The sequence below is a fragment of the Ursus maritimus genome, unplaced genomic scaffold (assembly GCF_017311325.1).
Source record: "Ursus maritimus isolate PB19 unplaced genomic scaffold, ASM1731132v1 scaffold_9, whole genome shotgun sequence".
NCBI classification, from domain to species: Eukaryota; Metazoa; Chordata; class Mammalia; order Carnivora; family Ursidae; genus Ursus; species Ursus maritimus.
In genome coordinates, this window is record NW_024427107.1 from 61584374 (window position 1) to 61602287 (window position 17914).

Genomic DNA, 17914 nt, shown 5'->3' on the forward strand with positions numbered 1-17914 from the left:
TTATTCTTGCTAATTTGGAAAGACTAACAATTTAATCTCATGCATGCACTTGTAAGCTATGCAAGGTAAAATAATAATAATATTTACTTTGGGTTGTCTCTAGATAATATTCCCTTTGCTAGTTTCTTTCATTTCACACTGTTTATTTTGAAACACTTGGACACCTACATGAAGGGGAAAAAAAAGATCAAAAGTCTGAAACACACATGTGCCCCAGTTAAGCAAACCCTTCATAAAAATGAAAAATATTGATAAGTTTGGTGGTGATTATTTACTGTGCTGAAGTGTTTTTGCTAAACCGAAGAAAGTACTGTAGAATTCTTTAAATATCAAGCTCCTCTACCAAATTCCACTTGCATTGGATTTGTGCACACTTAATTTATAGGCATATTTTCAGGGACCCAACTGAGGATTAATTGAGAATTTATCTCTCAGTGTTTAGGAAATGTTACTTCTACATAAGTGTATTATTATTATTAGAGACGGAAAGTGGTTGCATCTAGATTTAGATTATAAAACAAAAATAGGGCAGGCAGTGACAGATCTGTATCGAAATCCAAAGGCCTTGAACTCCCAACACCAAATGAATATCTTTAAGTAATAATGTATGACAGAGAAAGGCAGAGAGCTAAAGCACATTATAAAAATGAGAAAGGAGATATGTCCAGATAAGAGAAATGGCTCTTAGCATCTTACCAAATTTTCCTTAACTAAAAAAGTCAATTAGATTTGCTTGAGGAAATGATCGAGTGAGAGAATGGTATATGTCTAGAACATTAGTAAACCAAAGTAAAACTTCAGTATATGGAAAACAAGGAGAATTCCATTTCCTTTTCCAATTGAGTAAGTGAAGTATTCATATATTTTCTAAACCTAATCAAATATACCAAATATTTCCAGTAAAAAGCTTTTGAACTTTTAGAAAGTAAAGGTACTTGACCGGCAATGACTTTGCTCTGAATTTGTTGTCAGGGTATGGAGGTCTCACACTTCTTTATTTGTGAAAGGCTGATCAGGAGTTCAGAATTTCCTAGAGTCTAGATGTCAACATCCATAACCATGGCCCGAATTCTGATTTGCAAGAAATGTTCCAGAACACGTATACTCAGTGTGCGGCTCTGTCTCCTGCAAAATAAGTTCAGATATTAAGATTAAGCTTTTAGAAACATTTATAGCGATTTGACATTGCTACAACATCCCGAGGACATGAACATTTTTTCCAGAAATTTTGTTTCATTGTACTTTTTAAAAATATTCGTCTTCAATAGATTGAAATTAAAACGGCAGAGCCAACGCTACCCAGCCCCTTGCCACAGATAGCATCGGACTCACTGTCTAGACACAGTTTTATAAGATGGGAACACAGCGAGACGCAGGGAACCCTATTTCTACCGATGGGATCCAGGCTGCTCCGAACAGCTTTGGGCAATAATGGACCCAGACATGAAGTTCCATTTCTAGAAGAAAATTTAAAAATGCGAAAGTTCACTGGTTAGATTTGCATCTCATGTAACCCTAAGCGTCTTTTATAGAATTGTTTTATAAACAGAATCACCATCTGCTGTGATCTACAGCATCTGTTTTTGGTAAGAGCCCATCTTTACCCTGCTTTGTGCAAACAAGCACAGGCCAAGCAGAAGGAACTTTGCATTCCCAAGAGGAGATTTACATTTTATTCTTGGAAGTGAATATCATTAGGGTAAAAAGGGTCAAGCGGTGTGGCCACATGGAGCAGAGCATAGTAGTTAAAGCAAGGCTCAGGCTAGATAGCCAGGATTTCAGGATGGCTTCTTTACTCAAAAGCTGTGCAGGCCTCAGTTTCCCCATATGTAAAATTAATGTAAAGTTACTCCTTACCTCAAAGGGTTGGGGTGAAGAGTAAATGAATTGCTATATTAAAATAATTAGGGTAGCACCTGGCACATAATAATTGCTGGGTAAAAGATGACTATTATTGTAAACCACAGCAACTACTTCCTACCAAGCTCAGTGATTCCTCCAAAATGGCTCTGCTGCTTTTCAGAATTCCACAGTCTGAATGTGATTGGTTCCAAGCCCATGCATTTCTCATTTTGAGAGATGACCTTATTGAAGGAGTAGCAACATGGGTGGTTTGCTAAACAGACAGCTTGGACAGAATGCCCAGGCTCTGTGCTTCGGAGGAGTTCTATTTAAAAGCAGTGCCCCGAAGGAAGCGACATTCACAGGGTAATGCAAGTCAGGGCAACCACTGTTCTTCCTTTACCTGTCCTTAGTGCCAGACGTACCTAACTCAGTCCAGAATAAAGCAGAGCTCTTTTAAAAAAAAACCTCCCTCCCGGGTCCACATCAACACAATAGTATAGTATATTTCAATGTCCCTTTTTTCCAAGGAGCAAAATCAGACTAATTCGATATAAAATCACCTAATTCAGACTTCCCTTTTAACAGTATATTTTAGAAAATTGCTTTTATAGCTTAGCAGTATCTTAGCAACAGCTGCTTCTGGGTTCAACTCGAGGCTGCCTAGGGCTTAGTCCATGATTTATAGGTCTCGTCCCTCATCCAGAAGTAGATAACACAGCCCTTTCCCTGCTGGCATTTTACCCAGCCCTTGAATCAAAAAGCATCTCCAGCTGTCCCAGTCTTGTGACTCCTTTAAACACGTTTGGGTCAGTTCTTAGGTCTTAGCATTTTTCCAGCCATGATTAAGTTCCTCAAATGGCCCAGAGGTGTGCCAGCATCTGACTGCCGAAGCAGAGGCCGAAAGTCTTGTGGTTTTAACATTGAGAACATGTGGCTTTTCCGGTCCCTATGCTCTTTTGGGGGATACCAGAATTTGCACTCCGGAGCCACATGGCGTGTTACACCGATGGTGAGGTGCGGACCTCACCACTGCATTTCAGTTTTTGCAGCCTTGAGAGGTAGAGTGATGGTGATTTCAGATTGAGGAAGACATCTCCTTTTAGAAATAAAAAATCTGCCACAGTTTTTAGTATTACTGGTAAATATGTTTTGCTCTGTGTGGTTCTGTTGCTCTTGGCTAGCTTCCATTCTTTTCTAAAGTGCTGCGATTGGGAGGCTGAATTTTCAAGAGGATACTTAAGTAGAATAAAAAATGATAAGCAGGCTGGGTTATAGAGTGAACCCTCCTAAGCTATAAACACCTGCTTTCCAAAATAGATGATTATTCTCACTCTGGGTACTTTACAAATGCTGAAAAGATGTTGAGAGAAGACTATTCCTCAGAGCCTAATTTCTTCAAATTTAAGTCTGCTTTCGAGATTTTAAGCTGAGGGCTGCTGTGAGGGGAATTCCAGAGAGGAAGCTTTTGCATGGATGCCTATTTTTCTCATCTCTGCCCAAGCACATTGCCTTGCTTCTGATTATTTCCAAGTCCCCATAGTCCTGCTCCATTAGTACACCAACAGGAACAAAGGTCTTAACTAAGACCATGGTCTTTTGCTTTTCTCTTCAGGTTATGGTGCCCGGAAGTCAGAACAATCTCCTTCTGAAAACTCTGCTTCCTGACACCGAGTACAAAGTCACAGTGACTCCCATCTACGATGATGGAGAAGGTGTCAGTGTCTCTGCCCCTGGAAAAACCTGTGAGTGAAGCCTTCTCCCTGTGCCTACTCGCTGACTAATTAATCGAAAATGCCCCGCCCCTGCAATGTGCCCCGAAAGCCATGGTGTGGTGTGGTGTGGTGAAAAGAGCAAAAGTGATGGGAAGACAGAAAAATCTGTTTGAATCCTCCCTCCACCCAGGCAAGCTGTATGGCTCTGGGCAAGGGGAGCAAGCACTCTGGGCTTCGGTTTCCTCATGTGTAAAAGCTAAGACTTAGCAAACTACGTCTTCCTCTTCCAACATCTAATTCATCGCAAGTCCTGTTGATTCTCCAAGATGTGTTCTGCGGGCCAGTCCTCGTGTCTCATCTCATCTGTAGGCTCCGCCCTGATCCACGCCTCACTCTCTTGTCACTAAAATGAGTGTTTCTACTCTTGGATCCTTCGTTCTCCTCCCGGAAGCCCAAGAAGCTTCTCGAAATACAAATTATCTCATGTCAGACCTCTGTGTCAAGCCTTCCAATGGCCTCCCATTGTACTCAGGATACAATCCAACGTCCTTCCTGCGGCCTTACAAGGTGCTCTGAGACCTGGAGCCTGCCAATTTCCTTAATCTCACCTCCTAACAAATGCCCCAGCCATACCTCCTTTCCTGCTCTTCCCTGGACATCTTCAGCTTGCTCCTGCCTTAGGACCAATGTACTAACCATTCCTCCCGTACAGAAAATCCTTCCCCAGATGTTTGCATTTGGGGCTTTTTCTTGTCATTTTGGTTCCAGCTCAAAGTCACCTCCTCAGACTTTTCTGACCACTCCCGGCAACGTAGCGCCCACTCTCTGAGCTATCAGCCTGTTTTTGTAGTTGTTGCTTTGTTGTTGTTGTTTTATCATGTTATGGCACTAATGACTGTCTGATATTTTCTTATTTACTCATGTGTTTCTGAGTCCATTGTCTGTCTCCCTTCCTCGGAGAGCAACATCGTAAAAGGCCAGGACCTCATCCATACTGTTTGCCTCTTCATGCAAAGCTTCTGCAGCGCTGGGTGGCACAGGGGGGGCACCACTAAGTGTCTGTTTTGGGTGAATTGGCCGTGACGGTCAAGCGAGGAGCGTGCACCAAGGAGCACACCGTTGGTTAAAGGCACTGCAAAGTCTTAGCCGTCTGCATTACAGTGTGGCTGTCTGTACTTGCATAAACTACCCCAGAACCCAGTGGCTTAAAATAGGAACGATTTTCTTCTAGTGCTTGATTTTATAGGTCAGGAAACTAGGCCGGGCTTGCTGGAAATTCTGCTCCACACGGTATGAAGGTCACCTGTGGTTGGGTCGGTCTAGAACATCCAACACAACTTTACCCACGTGTCTGGCCTACCCCACATGTTGGTGGGGATGCTTGGAAGGCTGGCCCCAGCTGAGCCTCTCTCTTTCCATGTGGTCTCCGAGCCTCTCCATGTGCTGTTTCCAGCAGGAGAGTCATAGTTCTTATGTGATGACTCAGGACTCTAAGAGCAAGAGTCCAAGAGGTAGAGAGTGGAAACTGTCAGGACAGTTTAGGGCTATGTTTGGTGCTGGTACAGGGTCACTTCTGCTGTAGTCTGTTGGGCGAGGTGTTCATAAAACCTACCCAAATTCGAAAGGAGGGCCTTAGCCTCCGCCACTCAGTGGAAGGAGGGTTAAAAATCCTGCACCCATCTTTAATCCACCGCAGTTACCAAACAAATACGTATGACTAGGTGCAGAATGATGGCAAGGCCTCAATTCTGTATTTGGGCACTTAAATGTGGATTTTTCAAGTAAGTGAACAAGTCATTAAAATTCTGTTGCTGCTGGTTTAAGATAAGCCTAGTGGATTCTGCAGTTCTAAGTCGGTTTTGGATTATTTTTAACACTTTAATGTTCCATAAAGTCACCATAAAGCCTGCCACTGTAGGAAGAGGAGGAAAAGGGAGGGGAGGGAGGCTATGGGAAGTCAAAGGGGCTCCATCTAGCTGCTTCTGACCTGGGCTCAAAGATCTGGTTTTAACTTTCATATGTAAAAAATGAGCATACTATGTAAAAGGCTTCCATGAAGAGCAAATATATGCACTCACACAAGTAAGAACCATTTAAAGACTTTTACTATGGAACTATGACTTAAATCTTATTGCAGAAATACCACCACATGTAACAATATCTATAGAGTAAAATTATTTCCAGGTGTTAGCAGATGATCTTCTTATTCTAAGCAGTGGTCAACACAACTACGTTCCATCAACAGTAACCAAAATGATGATGATAGTATCTGTCAATATGCACAATGGTTTACAAAGGTTCTCCACATAAACGGCTTAATGTTTTGATAAAAAATTGGTAAATGATAATATATAATTCCAATGATATAGGCAATATGAAGATGAAAGCAAAAAAAAAAAAATCACCAGAATCTTCCCTCCTAGAATCACCATCATTACCACGGTGCGAGCACCCTTGATATCGCTGTACAAACATACTTTGATAGTGGAACACAGTGGTGTACAGACAGAAATGTTTAATAAACACTATTCAGTTCGGTTTTACTCAAAATAAACTGAAGAAATAGGAACGAGAATGGCCTTGAGTGAACTACTGATCTTCACATGAAGGTGTTCCACCACAAGAACTTATTTTCTATATATTTAATTTTTGGAACAACCACAGACTCTCAAAATCTCACTGTGTGTTTTAATACATTTTTACTTGTAAATATTTTTAACATGGGAAGCTAGCTTAGATTTTGTTAACAGTGTATTTTGTAAAGATGGAAACCACACTAAAACACGGTTTTTCCTTTTCTCTGCTCAGTGCCACCCTCGGGTCCCCAAAACTTCCGAGTGTCAGAAGAATGGTATAACAGGTTGCGCATTACTTGGGATCCCCCACCTTCCCCCGTAAAGGGCTATAGGATTGTCTACAAACCTGTTAGTGGTAAGTAATGCTTAGTAAAAAATGTTGTTACCATGATTAGGCATCTGAAATGGTTTTTAAGATAAGTTGTTTTTGTTTTGATTTTCTGTCTTTGCTTTTATCTTTAGTTTTGAGAAGTGGGAAGGGTCTTACCTTTTTTGAAAAAAAGATGTTTTTTCCTTGTATGGTCAGTGTTAGGGTAGATATTATCAGAACAATGAAGTTATGATCCCACCTAAAAAATGACTGGGCATGTTTATGGGCAGAAAACATACCTGTTATACATCTAACCTAGGCGCACCCGAGACAGGGAGACGGCCGAAGGAAGCCTTGACTCGGTAGGAATAGGAAGCTTCTATGGCTCAGTGGATATATAAGCCTTAACTATTCAGAATTTCTAATTTCTTTAAAAAAAAAAAAGATTTTATTTATTTATTTGACAGACAGCCAGCGAGAGAGGGAACACAAGCAGGGGGAGTGGGAGAGGAAGAAGCAGGCTCATAGCGGAGGAGCCTGATGTGGGGCTCGATCCCATAACGCTGGGATCACGCCCTGAGCCGAAGGCAGACGCTTAACCGCTGTGCCACCCAGGCACCCCTGGAATTTCTAATTTCTAATTCCTCTTCTACCTCTTACTTCTTGGGTTAGTAGGAAGAAGTTGACTTACTTTTTGGATTAGTAGGAAAAAGTTGACTTACCAACTTCTTAGTTTCTTCATTTTCAAAAGTATATTGGAAATTATAAAATTTGGAAACTGTATAAAATTCATCAAAGCCCTAAGGTTGTGGTAGTAAAAGCCTTTTCCATCAGCCTTTTAACCACCTTGGTGAGATCTGTCTCTCCTTACCTGCCACATCTTTCCATCCTGAAAGCAAGAGAATGGCGCCAAAAGGGGCGGTCGTGGCCTTGGTCCGTATGTCTGGAGAGATGAGGCACCTGTTACACAATCAACTCCTGACATTCAGTAATTCTGTGAAGTTTAAACGGGAAACTAAAAATAGATATTAAAGTGGTCTTGTCCATTTTCTGGACCTGGGCCTTCAACTCTGATTATTCATAAGAAAGGGGTTCTCATTGTGTTTACCGATTTGGCAAGAAAATTTAAAGAACGTTCTTTGGGCCATTCAAAAACTTTTTCTGCCCTCAAAGAGCACATTAGGCTCAATGTGTCCTCTGAGGTGTTGCTCTTGCCTCTGGAACACTTCCCAGCTTTTTCTGTTGTGTCCTGTTATCCAGGTCCATACAAGTAAAATACCCCCACCTCCAATTTCTCCAGACAAACACCTCTATGAACTGAAATAAAATAGCGAGACTATACCACAGATGCACTGGCCTGCTCAAGACTGATTCTTTACGATCCATCATCAATTTTTTGGTTGCTTTTCTTTAGGCCTGAGGCATGTGTTAATTCGTGAAATGGCCTTGCTAGAGTCGTTCTTTGGACCATTTTGTAAATATTTATCAGATTTTCTGAGGGAAAATAGTTTTGATTTAGGCCAGTGGTAGTCGATTGATGCAGTTTCGCTGCCCAACAGAGAGATTTTTGATTGCTACAACTTGGGAGGGTGGGGGGTTGCTATTGGCATCTGACAGGTACTGTTAGGCATCTGACACATCACAGTACCTGCCTCCCACCACCCCAGAATTAAGAATTACCCAGTCCAGGGGCACCTGGGTGGCACAGCGGTTAAGCGTCTGCCCTCGGCCCAGGGCGTGATCCCAGCATTATGGGATCGAGCCCCACATCAGGCTCTTCTGCTGGGAACCTGCTTCTTCCTCTCCCACGCCCCCTGCTTGTGTTCCCTCTCTCGCTGGCTGTCTCTATCTCTGTCAAATAAATAAATAAAATCTTAAAAAAAAAAAAGGAATTATCCAGCCCAAAATACCCATAGCACTGAGTTTGAGAAATCTTGCTCTGAGTTAAGTGGAAGAATTGTATGTGGTCATTTGAATTGAGATTTTGGTGCATGAGAAAATCACTACTGAGCTAACATGTACATGCAGAAGTATATAAATACATTGTGGGAAGGGGGTTCTGAAGTAAAGTAAGGAGTATTTTAGGAACTCGTTAGTAACTCAAAACTCTTAAAGAATGAGCACAGATGGGAAAACACAGGAGGTAAATAAGTTTGGATAGGACTTAGCAAGTCATGTTTTTAATGCTAAATCAAATAGTCCATTGAGCTGAAAAAGAGGTGAAAATGTAAAGACCCGAAGAAGCCAACTGGTCAAAGGCCTTGGAATAATAGTGTCATCTGTCTGTTCTTAAAAATGCTAAGAGGAGGGGCTAGAACTAATAGTGGTAACATTTATGCTAGACCCCCATGTGGCAAGGTATAGCATAGTGTCCATGATAAAATTTGCTGCTACTGCCTCTTGCATGTCTGCTGGGGACAAGGCTGGGTGTCTGAGAAGGAACAATTGAGAATGACTTCTTCAGTTTGGCAAGTGCCCCAAAGCCTATGGCAATGTAGTAGTTTCACTGTGAAGGCCTTACAAAATGGCAACTAGTGGATCGTGAGGTGGACCAGCTTCTCTGAGTTAGCGCTAGGGAAAGAACTGTATTTGAGAAAAAGGGCTCGATCCCTAAAAAGAGCCCTAGCATGGTAGTCAGGTATTTAAGCCTCAGAGCCAGACGGGGTTCAAATCCAGCTCTGCTGTTTCTCTTCTATGTAATTCTGGGCAACTGAAACACAGTCGAATCAGTACAATTCCCGTCAGGAGTGTTTCCATTTTTCCGTTTTCCGGTGTAACTGAAATCACTCTTTCTCCCTTAGTTGCTGGCCCAACCCTGGAAACTTTTGTGGGAGCTGGCATTAATACCATTCTTATCACAAACCTCCTCAGCGGAATGGACTACAATGTGAAAATATTTGCCTCCCAGGCCTCGGGCTTCGGCGATGCTCTGACAGGCGTGGTGAAAACACGTAAGACTGATGTCCCGTTGCCTCAGCCCCTGCATGTGGTTTTGCTGCTTTGTTTTCACTGTAACTCAACCCCTGCTTCAACTTGGCAGTTGGTTCTTATTTTCCTCAGCATTGCCCTTTCTGGATGGTGTTTCATGGAAAGAAAGGTGTGCTCCTCACTCAGGGCTGTAGTTCAGCGTCCTGGTTGGCAGACTGAATGTCAGAACCTGGCATTCAAATATACTTGATGGTGGCGGGTAGGATTTCCTTCTGGAAAGTCTTTGTTGGCATTTTTCACATTAAGTGGAATTTTCCAACCAGCCTGTAGCCTGACATGGCCAACGCCAGTCAAAGTTGGGCCGGAGGGGGTTGGGGGTGGGGGAAGTTTGCCTTTTCTCGAAGTCTCTGCCCCTCCCCCCTTACGTGAACATGCACATGCGTGTGTACATACACACACGTACGCACACACGCACTTGCCATCCACGAAAGATACAAAAAGGACTTTCTTCTGTACCTTTTAAGGCCTGTGGTTCTGATCTTGTACTTGGCTGTCTGCACACCATCTGGGACTTCACGTACGCACACACGCACTTGCCATCCACGAAAGATACAAAAAGGACTTTCTTCTGTACCTTTTAAGGGTTTTCATGCTGTCTGCACACCATTTGGGACTTCTCATTGGCATATACCACTTGCAGACACCCGTGGTAAAATGCAATGTTTTCCAAACTCCAGCATGTATGTTCCATATTCCTCATGTTTGTTATCCTTCCACACCATCTGTTTAATAGATTTCTTTAAATCGACTTAGATTTTTTTTAACTTAAATACTTTTCAAAACCCGCATCATTATCCTAAACAGAAGACCAGTATTTTAATACACATTCAAGATAATACATGCATAATGAAAATAAACATGGCGTGGCTGTGTGCTCATTAAAGTCATGCTGAGTGCTCAGCTGTGCGTGCCCCACACTTGAGAAGGGTAGTCAAAAGTAAAAGCCTTAAAGCTGCCACTTATTAGCTGTGACCTTGAGCAAAGGACTTCACTTCTCTGAGCTCAAGTTTTCTCAACTCTAAAACGAAGATAACAGGCTGATTGTGAGGCTCGCAGAAATAATGGGTAAAAGTGTCTACCCTATGGCAAGCACTAGTGAATAACCATTATTATTATTGTGATAATTGTGCTTTATACCGTTGGCCTATAAATTACTCTCATCCCTATCAAATAATTTATTTGATGAATGGAATGATGCAAGAATGGGGCATATATTAAACCAGACCCCAAGCCACCTATATTTGGCCACCAACATTTTAGATAGGGCCAGGCTTTTCATTAGAGGAGGCTTCTTGAATTTTTTTTTCATGGATTATTTTAAGACCTTAAAGGCTGGATTATGGAATCAATTTAATCTCAAAAGAAATAGTCTGTCTTCAGCAGATCTAGAAAGACTTTGGCCTGTGGTTCTGATCTTGTACTTGGCTGGTGAAGTAATGCCATTCTAGGTGCTAGGGTAACCTCCATGGGATCTATTTTAGCAATCCCACCGTCCTTCCTTAGGAGCACCCTAGATGCCCCTGCTCATTTTCCCACCCCCTCTCTTCCCTTCACTGGCTTATCTTCATTTTCTTCTCTAGATCACTGGGTTTTCTCTCTGGGCCACTTTTTCTGTCTCTATGATTTTTTTATTGACCTCTGTTCTCTCTGCTCTGTCCTGCCTCTTTCTATCCTCTTTTCTCTGCTTCTCTCCTCCTGTCCCATCCCTCTTCTCTCCTTCAATAAATACATTGGGTATTCCAAATATATCTTAAAAGAGAGTATTGAATTTTTTTATATTCTGTCCTTAAAGTAAAAATTAGATGAGCTTCTAATTTATTTTCTTTTTCTTCCAAGCAAAGTAAAAGCCCATACAATGCAAATAAATTAATTTAAAGTGTTTTTTAAATTTAGTGCGGTGACATTAATCATCAACAATTTCCTTTTTTTTTTTTTTTTTTTATGGAACAGAAGGGCTCATTTTTTTGGCCTGAGGAAAAGAGGTCTCTCTCATCTAACAGAAAGGAACAATGTAAAGATGTACATTTTGATTAGACAAGATTATTTTTACCATCCTGAAAAAGAATTTTAAACCATTTTTATCATATGAGAGAGCTAAGAGAGAGGGAAAAGTAAGAGAAAATGATGTGGATAAAAATCAGACATCATCAGAGAAAATAAATATTAATTTTCTACTTTTTCTGCTTGAGTCTGAATGATAAATACCAGATACTCCTTTCTGGTATTGGAGAAACACCATTTTTATTGCTTCCCCAAAGAACACTTCTGTGACTCATTTTTGTGTATCACAGTGTTCTACGGTGAATAGGACTCTGTGTATTTGCTTTTTATAATTTTTTATGTATTAAATCTTTCGTTTTTACATTTTCAAAAATGTGTTCATCTCCTTCAATCACATTTTGAAGGCCCGTCCTTGTGAAATTGCACCTGTTTGAGTAATACTTCCCTTTTGTCAATTTTTTTGTCTCTTTTATTTAAGCCAAGGCCATCCTTCAGGGGTTGATAAGTGTATATTGTATTTAATTTTTAGTTATAAAAGCATTATATATTAGTTGTGGAATATTTAGAAAACACAAATAAATAAAGAGCGAAGATTAAAAATCACTCAGAACTTCACCATCCATTACATCTGGTCTTTTCCATGTGAATAGATAGTTCCTTTTTTGTGTACAAATATCAGACAGGCCATAATATCCATAATGTTTTGCAACTGCTCTTTCCAGTAATAAAATAGCTATCTTTTGTGCCCTGACTATTTGAGTTGATGGATTTCCCTTCATTGGCTATGGGAACTTTGAATTAGAGTTGTGTTGTGTTAAAGTTCACTTCAGACTTGGGGACATTTGTGCCATTGTCTGTAGCGTGACATAGGTATGTTTCCATTTCCTTCTAGTGTTTTTGGGTGTGACCAATCTTCAAGCAGACCAGATTCAGATGACCAGCCTGTGTGCTCGGTGGCAAGTACATCGTCATGCCACTGCCTATAGGGTGGTTATAGAATCACTCCAGGGTAAGTACAACCTGACTTTGTCAGACACTCGTACTTGGCTCTGTGCCAATCTCTGTGGACAATATGTAGGTAACATTAGACCAGAGCCCTCACGTTTATATTATGGATCATACAGAATATGGAGTCAGAATGGCTAGTTAACCAATTCTTTAATCTCTCTAAATGATCCTTTTCTCATCTGTTTAATGGGTATAACCATGCCAATCTTGTGGCATTCTCTGAGGCTTACGCTGAGATAAACCCACGTGAGATTCTTGCAATGGTGCTTTGCACATGTTAAGCTCCAGAGAAATGCTAGTTGCTCTTGGTAGTAGGAGACAAACAGCCAAGACAACACACAGTAGAATTATACGGTGCTATTATTTTGGTATATACTCCATGGGGAGCTCAATTTGCCTTTAATGTTTTTCTTTTTATTTGGGGGGATAGTTGGGGAACAACAAACTCGTTTACAGTTTAATGTATCTATGCCATTGTGGGCAGGTTTTCCAGTATTACCATTCTCAAGTCCAGCTACAATTTGGGACTCAGTTTCAAAGTTGAAACACTAAAAATGTCTGCTAATTTCAATTAAAAGTTTCAAGAACAACAACAAAAGGCTGATTCCCAAAAAGTGAGTTTCTAAGGACTGTTAATCCTGATAACACATGAGCAGCTTGGATAGTATTCAGAAGATGAGATCAAATAATGAAGATTACTTTGATCTGATTTGTATTATCAGTAGAAAAGATGTGTCTTGTTATTTGGGGGAGACTCTAGGAGACACTGGAGAATCCCAAGTGATTCTTCTAATCTTTCAAATTTGGTAATAAAATTCATAAAAATTTTTTTTCTGGACAAGTGATTGTGGTTTCCTCATTTAAAAGAGCAGAAGGAGCTAACTTGGGGGGTCTGAATGGGACTGGGCTTAGTAGCCCATATCTTGGGCTATAACTACATCCAAAGTGCAGAAGTCTCACTTTTGGTCTAATCCAGAGAGGGGAAAGCACAGATTAGTAGAGCGGTGAGAGCATTTGGAAATACATGGAGACTGTCAGAATAGGACATAAGCAACACGAGAAGAGACTCCTGCCAAACCCAGCCAAGGCATTGTCTCAATAGAAGTGCTAAGCCACGAACTCCTTGATTCCCTATGTGTGAACCTATAAGGATCTCTTCAGGCTGGCATGACTAAACATACGGGAGTGGCCTTATTCTGGAATAAACACTGAGTAAGGAAAAGTCAGGAGAAGTCATATGGATTTTGTGGTTGTATTTAATGATTTATGGGATGTTTAAGCAAAAGCACATAAAAGCCATGCAATTGTTGAAGAAACAAGTATAAAATCTTGAGGAGTTATGTTTCATCTATTGTTAGAAAACCACTTAAGTCACATTTTCATATAGAAGGGCTGACATTTAGTGGTATTGGTTAGGCTTTTTAAAAAATACTAAGGATAAAAGTCACACTCCCAAACTACCCCACAATTTTTTTAACCTTTTATTTATTTATTTTTTAATTCAGATGATTAAATTACTTACTTTTCCAGAGATTCAATCCAAGAATATCATTTAAGAAGTTGAGATGAAGGGACATAGGCTCCTATGGATATTCATTGTCTTTCATAAAAATTATATAGACTGACAAAAAGATATATCAAAACTGGCTTTATCAATAGAATTAGGGAGCTCCATAAGTCTTTTTTAAATTAAATGTCTTTAGCATATTTGCAAACTAGCATTGGGATTTTTATCAGAGGATATGATGGATATGTCTGATAACATTGATCTGGTAGTCTAAAACCTCAAAAAGCTCTTTCTGAAGCCAAGACCTTTGTTAGAAAAAAAAAAAATATGAGTCCACATTTCCTTCTTATCTTCAAGTGAAGTTAACTTGTACTCCCTCAGTATTATTTCCAGGCTGTCAAAAACCTCTTCAACTGAGTCTTGATAGCCTCAATTAAACAAGAATGAACAAAGTGTTGCTCAATTGATTTTTCGTCAGCATTTATAGCTGGGAGATTTATGAGTCCAATTAGCTTACATCTCATTCACCCAGTTGTCTAACTGAATAATATTAATTAACGGACAACAACAGTTTCTAATTCACAGCCTCAAAGAGGAGTGTTAGGGGTGGGGAGGAAGCGTGGGGATAGCTGTAGGGAGTATGTTTAAATATTTTAATATATAGTTTCGATCAAGGAATAGTCTTCCTACCCTAGAGTCGGGAAGAATTAGGTTGTGTTTCTTTTCTTTCTTTTGTTAACATTTTGACCTCCTTCACTGATTTCTCCTATGACCCCTCCCCTTCCCCCCGCCCTGCCCCCAAGCCCAACTCCTGCCTCTGGCAACCAGGAATCTACTCTCTGTATCTATGAGCTTGATTTTAGGTGGAGTTCCGTTACTTTCCAAAGAAATGCAACCGTTATTCAGATTGGTGCCTTTGAAGGACTTCTGGTCAGATGTAGAATCTTCCATAGGCAGATGCGTTTCAGAGCCCTCTTTGTTTTAACTTGGTAATAGCTCCCATAGGCTACATACGTTGCCTGTGCAGAAATTTTAGTCCTATCCACCCCTGAGGAGATACTAGAGAGGAATGGGATCTAATTCCTCCATGTGATAGAGATAAGCTTTGTCCCAGAGTGACCTATTTTTGAATGCTTCTGACAAATTCCTCCTGTTTGACAGGTAATTTTTTCCAGTTGTTTTTCTCTCTCTCTTTTTAAATGTAGTCCCCATGGTCTGGTCATGTGCATTTGTATTCTGAGATGAAGTCAGTGGAGAGGCCTCTGTTTTAACCATAATTGCTGGTCAACTTCTCTGGGCTTCAGTTCCTCTAAAATTACTTTTTTTGAGGGTTTTATCTGAGGCGATACCTACAAATATCCAAGGTTTTTGTGACTAAAGTAGGCTGTAGCGTTCAGGTTTGTTTGTAAATGGTAGAAATGCAGATAAAAGGGACTTAAGTGAATAGTCAATTAATTGACTAATATACTGGGAAGTTTGGAAGTGTCTAGCACCAGGCACATCTGGATCTAAGTGTTTAAACAATGCCATCAAGACGAAGTCTTGCTCTCTTCTGCTCTGTGCTCATGCTCCGCCAGATTCTCTGAGTTGGCTCCAGTCAGATCCAGAATGACATCCTCCCAGCTTACAGCTTAACCAGTCTGAGTGAAAAGAGAGCTTCTCTTTCTCAATAATTCCAACGAAAGTCCAGGAACTGAGTCATATTGGCTTGGCTTGGGTCACATGCCCCTAAATCTGTCATTGAGTTCAAGGGCATGAAATAAACGGACTGGTCAGACTTGGTTGCCTCCCATCTCTGTATCTGGAGGAGAGGAGGGTTGTTATTCAGTTCTTCCCAAATCATAGACCAAGAGTGGGGAAAACAGATTCAAAGAAAGAGGGAATAGATGCAAAACAGGCAGAAACAACAGATGTCCTCTACTCATATAAATATTATGACTTTTTTTTATAGCCAAGAAGAAAAAAAAAAGAAAGAAAGATTACCAGAAGGATGAGGTCCTCTCGGGAGAGACAGAAATAAATCTGTGTTTGAGTCACTCACCCACTTGCCAAATTAAATTGTAGGCTTTTGGTTAATGGTAGGACAGACCAAAGTCAGCGACTTTTGGTTGGTCTTGGGTGGCTCAGAACCCCGTGAGAGCCTCCATTAGTTCTGCGGATGCTCTGGGATTCTGTCTCTCTCTCCAGCTGTTGTTGAGTTGACTTGGCACCCAACGTTGGGTACGGTATTTACTTTTAAGTTCACGTATTTAAATTCCACATAGTCCCAAATACTTTATTCCCTTCTTAGTCTCCATAACTTGGTGAATTTCTTTCTAGAGAGCTTAAGGAAGGTTTCAATGGATGCTCAACTTGTCTTCTGTCTTTGGGTGTTGAAATGCCAGTTTCGCAGTATCATTGACAAACAAAACGACAGCATAGTGGAGAGCCTACCTTACCAGACACCAGATCCAAAGCAAAATATCATATGACACAAAACATCTTCTCAAGATTAAACTTCTTGGAGCAGTGACATTATGAGTGCGGGCCAGGGTATTTGAGAGACCTGGGGATTGGACGTATTTATATCATAAAATTCCAGCAGAATATTCTGGATCTTGGAAAGTATTTGCCTGTGGATCTCAGTAACTACTCATAGGACATTTTGGTGAGTCAAGCTGGTGGCATCGTTATCAACAGAATAATAACCCAGACGATGTATTTAGCCTTGCTTCATAAGAATGAAGGCACAAAGACAGAATTTCTTCTTTTCCAAAAAAATAAATTAACTCCCTGCTTTTGGCACAAGGGGTTGAGGAAATTAGTCATCATTTGATCAGTTTAAATGTTTTCCTTTAAGGCAAAGCCATTAGGCCTAAATCACACATGCCAAAAGCAACATGGATACATCCCCATTCATGTAACCCCTCTTTGTTATTATTGGGAATTAAAGCAATGCTGTTTCCCAATAATTTTATAGTGCTTATTCCAGTTTTCCAATGTTTTGAGGGTTTTTTTTTTGTTTTAGCAGTAAAATCCATTTATATTCAATTGTTGAGGGTCTATAAAGTGAATGAGTATCACGAGAAATAGAGATGACAGAAAAGCACTTTCTAGAATTGATTCCTGGGAGTTCCTGGAAGCTTTTATGGAGATGGATTAATATCCATGCCATAGAATGTTTGTTTAATAGGTGACTCACAAAAGCTTGCAAGAGGCTCCAAAATTGCAGGTAAAGTTTAGAAAGAAGCAGTTCATGTGGGGTCCTGAGCATGGGAACCACAGACTGAACTTGGACATGAGCAAAGGAGAGTGCAGTGTTTATAAACATTTTCTTACTATCAAATTCCTGTCACAATGAGATGTAATTTCACAAACACCTGAACAACTTTTTTTTATTTCATCATTTGGTAATATATATGATAAGAAAATTTTTGAAGTAAATCTTAATTCATTCTGAACAAATATATTACTAAAGATTATATTATGAAGTTCACTTTTGAAACTCCTTTATATTCTCAATCATAAAAACAAAAAAAAATTCAAATTCCGTTTAACAAGTGGCTTTAATTTATTTATATTTTAAAAATCTTATTTATATTTTTTAAAAAAGGATTTTGTCCAGGCAAATTTTAAATGACATATGTCATGTTTGTTCCGATATATGTGTGTTGTAATAGATGTATGTTTTGTTCCAATACATATTAAAATATAGATTGAAATTTAATAGGTATTATACATTCAAAATAGAAAAGTTACTACTTGACATTTTTTGTATTTTGTACCATTCTGTTTTTAAGTGTTCTATATTTGGTTTATAGTTAATAAAGTGCAACTAACACTTTGAAGGAGTTCTTTTTAACCACTAATATATGTAATGGATCAATCAATGTAGTTTTAAACACAGGCTTTTAAATTCTTAGAAGTAAAGCTGTAGAAGATACAACTTATGGGTGAAATAAAGCTCAATTTAGATCTTTTTAAGTAA

At 39.9% G+C, this 17914-nt stretch overlaps 1 protein-coding gene across 3 annotated transcripts in view; it reads left to right on the forward strand.

The window, feature by feature from the left end:
- The window catches only part of COL14A1 (collagen type XIV alpha 1 chain), a 207997-nt gene that overhangs the window by 91129 nt on the left and 98954 nt on the right, over positions 1 to 17914 (forward strand). For all 3 annotated transcript variants that reach the window (XM_040625803.1, XM_008689298.2, XM_040625802.1), the window contains exons 20-23: positions 3458 to 3587; positions 6366 to 6488; positions 9245 to 9394; positions 12325 to 12441. In XM_040625803.1, coding sequence (XP_040481737.1) covers positions 3458 to 3587; positions 6366 to 6488; positions 9245 to 9394; positions 12325 to 12441 — 520 coding nt within the window. The remainder of the gene's footprint in view (positions 1 to 3457; positions 3588 to 6365; positions 6489 to 9244; positions 9395 to 12324; positions 12442 to 17914) is intronic.